Here is an 11,683-nt window from a genome sequence, read left to right on the forward strand (position 1 = left end):
ATGTGCTTATAGATCTATCTCAACACGGGGCCAATGGTAAAGGGGCCCAAAAGGGAGATGGTCTATCAAAGAGCAAGGCTAACCAATGGAGCATAAGACCTTAGGGTTAGCTTCATTGAAGACCTCCAATAAATGTGTGTAAAAGTCCTTTGACCTTAGGTAAGCTAGGGCTGAGCTTGAGGTGGGAACCCGGCCCAAGCTCGAGGTGCTTGTCCTGCTTGAGGTGCTTGTCGTGCTTGAGGTGTTTGTCATGCTTGAGGTGCTTGATTAAGATGCTTGAGGTGCTTGACTTGCTGCATGATTAAGGTACTTGAGGTGCCTTGAGAAGCTTGCCTGAGATGCTTGTGGGAACACCCCCTAGTTCAAGTGCTTTGTCATGCTTGGTGAGTAAGGTGCTTGATCACCTAAAGTCAAAAGCATTCCTACAAGAGGGGGGGCGAGCCCTTTTCCTAGGGGCTAGAGAGAGAACACCCACTCACACACACAAGGGAAGCCCCAACTTGAAGAGGCAGCAAGGACACATGTCAGGCCCCTACCCATGTTACCTTCATGTGTTGCTTGAAGCCTATTGGCTAAGCTTCAAAGGGGTCCAATGATAAATTACATGAATTATCTAATTGTTTTAGCATTTATCTAGCCCTCTCTCTCAAAAAGGAAAGGGGGACACTTGTCTCAAGGCTACCCCTACTGCTTGTAATGCCTCCTGCTCATGATTGGCTAGGCCTGGGAGGGTCCAATGAGCTTCAAGCATGAGCTACAAGGGGGGGTCGACCCAAGCTAGCTAGGGGCTTGCTTGAGGGGTATACTCACTCACACACACTCACAATCACTCTCATTGTGTGCTATGCAAAGTGCAAGAGCTCCCTCTCCAAGAAAGTAGAGGTTGAGAGCCTACACCAACACTCTTGGCTATGGAGTGCAAATCCAACCAAGAGCCATGCTTCAATGCTTGAGCTTGTCATCTCCTTCTTCTTCATTACTATGCTATTATGTATGCTAGCAACAAGAGTATGATAAGTGAGGAACTAGTTCTTTCTCCTATGAAATGTTCCTTCTTCCTCTTCTCTACCCTCATTTCCTGCTAGCTCTCTCCACCTTCGAAGGTGTTTGAGGTCTTGGGACTGAGGCTTGGGACAATTAAAGCTTTCTTCAAGTTCATGTTATGCTATGATTGTGATGCATGAAGCTTTCCATCTTCATTGCATCACCTAGGTCACAAGGAACACAAAGAATGTATTGTAACAAGTCTCTCTTAATGGGAGAAATCATAATACAAATGCCTATTGGAGGGGGGACCGGCTCCACATAAATCCGGTCCTCAACTGTTGTCATGTTCTCTAAATTCTCTCTCTTGCAAAAGTATTGTTCATGCCAAGTTAACTAATTGCTATGATTATGTTGCTATCTTCAACTATGTCTACCCGCTATGCTCACAAAGTTATTTCTCGAAAGTATTCTCATTAATTTCCGCTATTCTCAAGTTGAATAGGCTAATTCCATTACATTGGTATCAGAGCATTTGGTTTCTCTTTTCTTGCTTAAGAAGAGAGGTCCTTAAGTAGCCTATAAATGGTTGATGTTGTTAATTATAATAGGATAAGTGGAACTGGGATCTAATATCAGTTTTGTTAAGCCCACTATGTGGGGGATGGTGCACACCTCGGGAGCTTTGGACTTAATAATGGAGTCTTTTTAGACTTGCCTACGGCTTTACCATTATTGAGCCATAAGAAGTCCGAAAGGAGCTAGCCCTTGGCAACTCTGCTATGTTAGACCTACTCCTCTACTCTCTATAATTAACCACTTTGAGCTGTGGGTGTAGATACTTAAGAGCCAATTTTCAAAGGCTAAGAGGAGTGGCAACTAAGGTTTTAAATTGCCAAAGCATACACTAAGTACATACATAAAATTTTGTTAACATGGCTGACAATAATCAAGAGAGTAGAATGAACATTGATAGCTTTGATTTTGCACATGAAGGTGCTAATGATGATGCTCCCATGTTTGTGAATTATCTTGTGACTAGGTTGCAACAAGCTATGGGCAACCCTACCTTGCAAGCCGAAGTTACTCAACAACTTCGTGCCTATGGAATTTCCCTTCCTCTCCAAGAGGAGAGAGAGCTTAGGAGGCCTCTTGAAGAGACCCCCAAAAGAAGACTCTCTCCCATTCGAGAGGAGGAATCCAAAGAGAAAGAAAGCAATGAAAGTCTAAGCTCTTCTGAAGATGTGGCTCCACGAAGAAGGCGGTCTAGACGATCGCCTACTCCTCCCAAGAGGAAAAGAGCAACCCATAGTCCTTCTCCTCATCACTCTGAAAGGCAAGAGAGGAAACAAAGTAAGAAAAGGGCTAGGAAGAGGTCACCCTCTTCTCCTTCTTCTTCACCTTCCTCCTCTTCCGATGAAAGTTATGGCTATTCTCCTAGAGAATACAAGAGGGGAGGACATCGCAAATCATTTCCTGCATGGCGAAGGTCACAAAAGCTAAAGAAGTTCAAGGAGGGAGGAAAGAGTATCTCTTTTCTCACCTACGATGGCACCTTTGGTGCTACCGACAAAGTCTTGGCCTTCATCTAGCAATTTGACGCGGCCTTTGGGGACGAGAGCTTCACAGAGTCCTCCAAGCTACGTCATGTAGCTATGCACTTCCAAAAATCAGCTCGTCAATGGTGGGCTAGCTTCGTGGCAATGGAGAAGCCCCAAAGACATGGAAAACTCTACGAGTTTCCATCATGAAGCAATTTCTGCCAAGCGATACTAAAGATAAAGTTCTTACCGAATGGCGCGGCTTGAAGCTTCTCTCTCATGAGTCTATCAACAAGTATGTAGACAAGTTTTGGGATTTACATCTCAAAGCTACTGTCTTTCAAAAGATAGACTTTGCCGAGCAAAGACAACAATTCTGTGCGGGATTACCTGAAGAGATGGCCGAATACATCAACTCTCAACGGCCCGGTACTATTACCGAAGTAATCCACCACACCATGGTTGCTTCACGCATCAATTTCCATCAAGGGGCTAGACGTAATGTCAAGCCCATGGAAAACAAGGATAAAAATGATGCAAAGGGGAAATCCAATGCTCAAAATAACTCCCAAGGCACTTCCAACAACAACAATCGATCCAAGGAGAAGGGAGTTTACAAAGGTAAAAACAAACTCTCTCCTGAAGAGCTTGAAGCTTTTCGCAAGGACCATAAGTGTTTCAAGTGTGGAGAGCAAGGACATGGCTATCGTTCTTGCCCCAAGAAGAATACTCGCAATGAAACTCCTAGAGCTTCCACCATCGAAGCTCCAAAAGAGGATGCTCATTGCAAAGGATCATCACTCTCCTATGCTTGGGGAAAGGTAAGAGAGCATGATGCCTTCATCTTGTTTGACCCTGGCTCTACTCTTAACTTCATATCAATAGAGTTGGCCACCAATTTGGGCATTCAAGCTTTTGAGATGGGAGATATAGTAGTCGCTGATGCAGCTTTCAAGGGACAACAAGCCTCCGTTACTCCCTTGATTGGGAAGTTGAGGCTTCATGTCCAAAGCTATGTCGACAAAGAAGACTTCTTCATCTCTCCTCTCCAACATCAGGATGTTATCCTAGGGGCACCATGGTTTGATCGCATGGCTTCCCACATGAAGTTCCCTGAAAGGAGAATTTACTTCACTTACAGGGGAAAGAACATGTATATAGATGCTAGTGAGCGTGGTCGCACTATTTCACTTGTAAATCCTCTTTCTTTTGATAAGTCAATGAAGAGCTCAGTTTCTGCGTACATGATTTTTGTCAAAGAGTCTCCAAAAGATACTAATGTTTCATCAAATGTAAATGATAGGAATCAAGAAGAGTTAGACTTGTCTAATTTTCTAAAAGGATTCCAAGATGTGTTCATCGATGATATTCCTATAGACTTACCTCCAAAATGAGGGGATGATGACCATCGTATTGAGCTCCTTCCTGGAAGCTCACCACCTAACAAGCCTCCTTATCGAGTCTCACAAGCTCAACAAGAGTGAGATCATGAGGCAAGTACAAGAGCTGGTAGACAAAGGGATGGTGAGGCCTAGTTTCTCTCCCTTTTGTTCTCCAGTCCTTTTAGTGCAAAAGAAAGATGGTACATACCGTATGTGTGTGGACTATCGAGCACTAAACCATATCACTATCAAAAACAGATTTCCCGTACCTCGGGTAGAAGATCTGTTTGATAAGCTACAAGGCTCTACCTACTTCAGTAGGATTGACCTTACGAGTGGCTATCATCAAATAAGGATAGTGGATGAAGATATCTTAAAGACTGCGTTTCGCACAACGTTTGGTCTTTATGAATATCTAGTCATGCCTTTTGGCTTGACTAATGCACCAGCTACGTTCAATCGTTTGATGGAGAAAATTTTTAGACCATATCGAAAATTCACTGGAGTGTTCTTTGATGATATCATCATCTACTCCAAGTCTTTGGAGGAACATAAGCAACATCTCCAAGTGATTTTTCAAGCATTGAGGGAGAACAAGCTTTATCTCAACCAAAAGAAAAGCGAATTCTTCCTTCAAGAGATTCAATATTTAGGTCATATTATCTCTAAAGATGGTATCCAAATGGATCCATCAAAGTTAGAGGTAATAAAAGCATGGCCTAACCCAAGAAATCTACATGAGCTAAGAAGCTTTATTGGTATGTGTGCATACTATAGACACTTCATAGCAAAATTCTCTCAAGTAGCAGGACCACTACACGACTTAACTAAGAAGAACGTTAAGTTTGTATGGAATGCTAAGGAGCAAAATGCTTTTGAAAAACTCAAAGAGAAGCTTACTTCCCAACCAGTCCTCGTGCTTCCGGATCTCTCAAAGCCATTTGAGGTCCAATGTGATGCTTGTGGTGATTGCCTTGGAGCGGTTTTGCTTCAAGAAGGGCATGCCATAGCATATGAGAGCCGAAGGCTCAATGGTGATGAACGAGTCTTGGGCATTTATGAGAAAGAGCTTTTAGCTGTTCTACATGTCCTAGACACATGGAAGCACTACCTATTGGGGACTCCATTTATCCTACAAACCGACCACCAAAGTCTCAAGTATTTCATGACGCAAACCAAGCTTTCCGACAAACAAATGAGGTGGGCAAATTTTCTTTCGCAATTTAATTTCCATATTGCTCACATAGCTAGTAAGCACAGTCAAGTTGCCGATGCACTTTCACGACGACCAAAAGTTAATGCGGTGTCTATAGCTACTCACACTGATCTATCCTCTATGATAGATGAGTATGCTACTGACCCTGACTTTAGAGACATAATGTCAGCCCTTGCTTTGGGGAAGAAAGAGGAACCATTCACCTTGCAGGATGGTTATCTTCTCCAAGGAAATAGGCTATGTGTTACTCATTCCCTTCGTGAGAAGGTTATGTATGAATCCCATGCTCCTCCATATGCAGGGCATAGAGGTATTCAACCTACTCTCCGAGGAGTAGAGACGTATTTCTATTGGCCTACCATGAAAGTGGACATACAAGAGTATGTTTCAAAATGTGTCGTATGCCAAAAGACCAAGTATGATAGAGGGAAGCAACCTGGATTACTCCAGCCATTGCCTATTCCAAATTCACCATGGGAGAGTATATCCATGGATTTCATCTTTGGATTGCCCAAGTCTATCCATGGGAATACAGGAATATGGACAATAGTCGACAGGTTTAGCAAGCAAGCACATTTCATTCCTGTCAAAAAGACTATTAAGGCACACCAAATGGCAACTCTCTTCATATCTCAGATTTTTAAGCACCATGGATTACCCACATCCATCGTGTCAGATAGAGATCCTAGAATGACCAGTAATTTCTGGAAAGGTCTCTTTGAAAATCTAGGAACAAGATTGAATTTCTCTTCGGCCTATCACCCATAAACGGATGGCCAAAGTGATATAGCCAATCTTACGATACTCGATCTACTCAAAACTTATGTTACCGAAGTAGATCAATGCTCACAATGGGAAAAGTATTTACCGCTAGTAGAGTATGCCTACAATAATACTGTACATACTTCTACGGGGAAAGCACCTTTCGAGATCATAGAGGGAAGACCTAAAAGTCCCTTGTTACTGAAAGTACATGGGAAGATCTTCGCCGCCGATGAGTATAGCCGTGACCTACAAGAATCTTTTGAAAAGATTAGGGAGGCTATAGCCATCTCTCAACAAAGGCAAAAAGCTGCTGCTGATAAGCACAGAAGAGCCTTAATGTTCAAAGAAAATGATTGGATCTTACTCAAGTTTCCTAAGGCTCGATTAAGGCAAACGACGGGCAAAAATCCTACGGGCCATCAAAAGTATTATGCTAAACTAGCAAAAAGATACTATGGTCCTTTCCAAATCTTAAAGCCTATCAATGAGACGGCTTATCAACTCAAGTTGCCCAACCATTGGCTTATACACAATGCCTTTCATGTAAGCTTACTTAAGCCCTACAAAGGAGAGCCACCAATTGAACCAATTATTGAAGACCCTCCCGAAGTCGAAGACCAAGAAGAGGTGCTACAACCCGAAGCTGTCCTTCGGCATGAAGACAAGGTACTACAACATGGTAAGATAATCCGACGGTATCTTATTAAGTTCAAAAATTATCCTTTTGAAGATGCTAAATGGATGCAAGGAGTACAACTTAAGGATAGTATGAACCTTGTCAATGCTTACAATGCTACATTAGCGTAAGCAAATGTACAAATTTCTTTTAAATGACTCATGTTTTTGTCTTATATGACAAGTCCTCTTTTTAATTGTGCACAAATTTAACTAGTATGCATGCTTAGAATCATGTTTGTGATGACGACGTCTCTCAAACACCAAGTAGAATTTGTCACTCTACTTTGGGAGAATGAAATGGACTAAAGAGCAGACATGCTTGCGGCACCTATGTCTCCCAAGCACCAAATGGATTAGTCATCCATCTTGGATAGATGTCGTAGGGTAAAAAGGGATCCTTTACCCGCTAAGTACGATTGACTAATGACTAAGACTTTATCTCTTCTACCTCATAGTCGAGGACGACTATGATTTCAAGAGAGAGGTAATGTCATAAAATCTAATATCTAACCAACCCAAATGATTTTCTCATATTAAATTGATCACTTAATGTGGGAGAATAAACGGGAACACGTGTTAAGATATAGATATGTGCTTATAGATCTATCTCAACACGGGGCCAATGGTAAAGGGGCCCAAAAGGGAGATGGTCTATCAAAGAGCAAGGCTAACCAATGGAGCATAAGACCTTAGGGATAGCTTCATTGAAGACCTCCAATAAATGTGTGTAAAAGTCCTTTGACCTTAGGTAAGCTAGGGCTGAGCTTGAGGTGGGAACCCGGCCCAAGCTCGAGGTGCTTGTCCTGCTTGAGGTGCTTGTCGTGCTTGAGGTGTTTGTCATGCTTGAGGTGCTTGATTAAGATGCTTGAGGTGCTTGACTTGCTGCATGATTAAGGTACTTGAGGTGCCTTGAGAAGCTTGCCTGAGATGCTTGTGGGAACACCCCCTAGTTCAAGTGCTTTGTCATGCTTGGTGAGTAAGGTGCTTGATCACCTAAAGTCAAAAGCATTCCTACAAGAGGGGGGGCGAGCCCTTTTCCTAGGGGCTAGAGAGAGAACACCCACTCACACACACAAGGGAAGCCCCAACTTGAAGAGGCAGCAAGGACACATGTCAGGCCCCTACCCATGTTACCTTCATGTGTTGCTTGAAGCCTATTGGCTAAGCTTCAAAGGGGTCCAATGATAAATTACATGAATTATCTAATTGTTTTAGCATTTATCTAGCCCTCTCTCTCAAAAAGGAAAGGGGGACACTTGTCTCAAGGCTACCCCTACTGCTTGTAATGCCTCCTGCTCATGATTGGCTAGGCCTGGGAGGGTCCAATGAGCTTCAAGCATGAGCTACAAGGGGGGGTCGACCCAAGCTAGCTAGGGGCTTGCTTGAGGGGTATACTCACTCACACACACTCACAATCACTCTCATTGTGTGCTATGCAAAGTGCAAGAGCTCCCTCTCCAAGAAAGTAGAGGTTGAGAGCCTACACCAACACTCTTGGCTATGGAGTGCAAATCCAACCAAGAGCCATGCTTCAATGCTTGAGCTTGTCATCTCCTTCTTCTTCATTACTATGCTATTATGTATGCTAGCAACAAGAGTATGATAAGTGAGGAACTAGTTCTTTCTCCTATGAAATGTTCCTTCTTCCTCTTCCCTACCCTCATTCCCTGCTAGCTCTCTCCACCTTCGAAGGTGTTTGAGGTCTTGGGACTGAGGCTTGGGACAATTAAAGCTTTCTTCAAGTTCATGTTATGCTATGATTGTGATGCATGAAGCTTTCCATCTTCATTGCATCACCTAGGTCACAAGGAACACAAAGAATGTATTGTAACAAGTCTCTCTTAATGGGAGAAATCATAATACAAATGCCTATTGGAGGGGGGACCGGCTCCACATAAATCCGGTCCTCAACTGTTGTCATGTTCTCTAAATTCTCTCTCTTTCAAAAGTATTGTTCATGACAAGTTAACTAATTGCTATGATTATGTTGCTATCTTCAACTATGTCTACCCGCTATGCTCACAAAGTTATTTCTCAAAAGTATTCTCATTAATTTCCGCTATTCTCAAGTTGAATAGGCTAATTCCATTACAGGTATTTTCCTTGGTGATGACCTGACTCTCTCACGGCTCGCACATATGAGAGAGGTAATGCTAGAGATTACAGCGGCAAGGGAGAAGGGAAAGATAGCCTTCTACAGAGATGGACGGGTGGTGATTTTAGAGCGGCGTACTGCATGACGGTGCGAGACCTATGGGACCACACTGAAGATGGCTACCTGGAATTGTAATGGGTCTATGAGGTTGGACGTGGGCGCATTTGAGGAGAGTTTCAAAGACAAGGATATTGTGTTCTTCTCAGAGACTCATCAGGCCCCTGGACAGGTAATGCCACATGTGGTGGGATACAGATGGGAAACAGCTCACAGGACAAATGCGAGATCTGAGCACGGGAATAGAGGTTCAGGAGGAGTAGCAGTGCTATTCAGAGAGGAACTACAACCATTACTGCATATTGTACGAAGAGATGATCATGCTAGATATATGTGGGTGAGACTGAGACCTGACACAGGTCGATTCCTATATATTTCCATATGTTACTTTCCTCCCAGTACATCAATGTATGCCGCATCCAGAGGGCAGGCGCCTTTCTCCATCCTAGATGATGACATTTGGGAGTTTTCTAGGGATGGTGATATCATTCTCCTAGGGGACTTCAATGCCCGAACGGGCAACTCGCAGACAGTCTTCTACGACACTTCAGATGAGATGCTTAGAGAGCTGAATGTGGGTGAATTGGGGCTTGACAGATGCTCCAATGACAGAGAGCAAACGGAGTATGGGAGATGCCTCATGGAAATGACGACTACACATGGATTAGCCATACTTAATGGCTTACAGCGATTTCCTGGAGCAGCCAGTTTCACATGCTTTCCACATAGACATGGGGCCAGTACAGTGGATTATGTTATGACACAACCGAGCTTTATCCCCTGCATTTAGGATTTCACAGTGGGAGCCAGGCCAGTGGGCATAGCAGTAGACCATGCTCTCCTGACACTATCCGTTAAATTTCCGTATAATACAACCCAGACATAAGGAGGCAGGTCACACACCCGCTATACATTTACTCCAGAGACTGATTTCGTTTATTCAGAGGAGATCTGGGACCGTCTATTGGAAGGCACAACTGGCACAAATGGTACAGGCCTCTCAGTGGAGGAGTGCACCATGCTACTGACTGAGACATTGCACGGGGCTGCATCAGTGGCATACTCACACACTCAGCCGGGCAAGAGACGACATTCTGGGAGCATGCCCCAGAATAGTTGGTATGATGAAGAATGCAGAGAGATGAGAGACCAGCTTCAGAGGGATCTTCTTTTAGGAGTCATCACTTACAGACAGTCTCGGATTGCTTTCCGACGCCTTGTGCGACGGAAGAAGCTAGCTTACCTAGCCCAAATGGAGCGAGACTTGTATCAGATGTTCTTGAGTAGGGACTCAGGAGAGGCATGGCGTCTCTTCCATGAGCACTCCCCTCCCCCAGTGACTACTTCACCTGAGGTGTGGGGCCACTATGCGACATCATTATATACGGTTCCTGGACAGGAACCCCTTCTAGACCCTACCAAGCCTTGCCCAGCTACGAGCACTTTCTTTACACCTGAGATGGTACAAAGCGCCATCGACAGAATGAAGACATGGAAGGCATATGATCATGACGGTCTAGTATCAGAGCACTTTATACATGCCAGGGATATGCTGATGGAGGTTCTCGCAGTGTTGTTCAATCGTGCCATGTGTGAGGGATTACCTGAGACTTGGAGATTGTCTAATATTGTGCCCATCTTCAAGGCTGGTGACCCTACAGAGCCTGGGAACTACCGCACTATCATGGTTGGACACACATTGGCACGGTTGTATGCATCCATCTTGGAGCAACACTTGAGTAATTGGGCAGAGGGCGAGGGGGTACGAGCATAGGGTCAAGCCGGCTTCAGGAGGGGTTTCTCCACTCTTGATCATATTCTGACACTCAGGGCCATCATTGAGGAGGGCAGAGCACAAGGGAGACGAATATATTGTAGCTTTGTGGACTTTCGTAAAGCATTTGACATGGTACCAAGAGCTCGATTGATGCGCAGACTACAGGAGATGGGGGTTCCCATAGAGGTGATTTGGGGAATTATGGCTTTGTACAGATCAGTGATGGGACGGGTACGCACTCCGGAAGGGGTATCTGATTTAGTTCACTCTACCATTGGAGTGAAACAGGGCTGCCCATTGTCTCCTACTCTATTTGGTATGTATGTTGATGAGGTGTCTGATTACATCGATGGAGAGGGTGACAGAGGTGCATAGCTGGCAGGGACGTGGATCCCATTGTTTCTATATGCTGATGATATTGTGCTGATATCTGACTCACCAGAAGGTATGCAACGACAGTTGGATGCACTACACAATTTTGCAGAGGATAGTGGATTGTGTGTAAACCTAGGTAAAACCAAGGTTATGGTGTTTAACACCACACCGCAGTGGGTCCGGAGATCAGTCCCCACTTTCAAGTATGGTCAGGAGATTGTGGAGTATACAGATGCATACACTTACCTGGGGGTAGTCTTTATTGGGCCGAGATTTTCCTTGAGAAGAGCAGCAGAGACTAGACTAACTAGAGCTGGTGCAGCTCTGGGAGGAATGGAGAGGATGTGTTCATAGGTTCAGTTCCAGGAACCTAGGACAAAGTTATGGCTCTTTGATACTTTGGTTGCCTCTACTATGTTATATGGGGTGCAGGTTTGGGGACCTTCTATAGGCCAGGATGGGTGGAGGCGTATGGAGAAGCCCCTAGTATCTATGATCTCTCGGCTGATTAGAGCCAAGGTCTCTCTACTGCATGATATCATTCGAGCGGAATTAGCTGCCCCCCCTATGGAGATTGAGGCGCTCACAAGATCAGTCTCCTTTGTACACAGTCTGTGGGATACTACCAGAGACAGATATGCCAGGGTGGCTCTAGAGTCCTCCAGACAATTAGCTCTTAACGGGGATACATCATGCTGGTATGCTCAGATGACATCATGGTTTCACCATGGATAGGTTGCCTCCTTTTCAATA

At 44.3% G+C, this 11,683-nt stretch overlaps 1 protein-coding gene across 1 annotated transcript; it reads left to right on the top strand.

Annotated features, from left to right (window-relative positions):
* The first annotated feature begins 8,836 nt into the window (after window positions 1-8,836).
* LOC147435041 (uncharacterized) lies at window positions 8,837-9,636 on the top strand. Its single transcript, XM_086489713.1, has 2 exons — window positions 8,837-9,356; window positions 9,569-9,636. The coding sequence occupies exons 1-2, from the start codon at window positions 8,837-8,839 to the stop codon at window positions 9,634-9,636; spliced, it is 588 nt and encodes a 195-aa protein (XP_086345839.1).
* The last annotated feature ends 2,047 nt before the right edge of the window (window positions 9,637-11,683 follow it).

Source organism: Adiantum capillus-veneris, chromosome 19, assembly GCF_014529385.1.
Source record: "Adiantum capillus-veneris isolate H3 chromosome 19, ASM1452938v2, whole genome shotgun sequence".
Taxonomy (NCBI): domain Eukaryota; kingdom Viridiplantae; phylum Streptophyta; class Polypodiopsida; order Polypodiales; family Pteridaceae; genus Adiantum; species Adiantum capillus-veneris.

Coding starts and splice junctions, on each gene's coding strand:
- LOC147435041 (XM_086489713.1), top strand. CDS start 8,837: ATGGCTACCTGGAATTGTAATGGGTCTATGAGGTTGGACGTGGGCGCA. Junction 9,357..9,568: donor GCTTAGAGAGCTGAATGTGG/GTGAATTGGGGC, acceptor CCCTGCATTTAG/GATTTCACAGTGGGAGCCAG.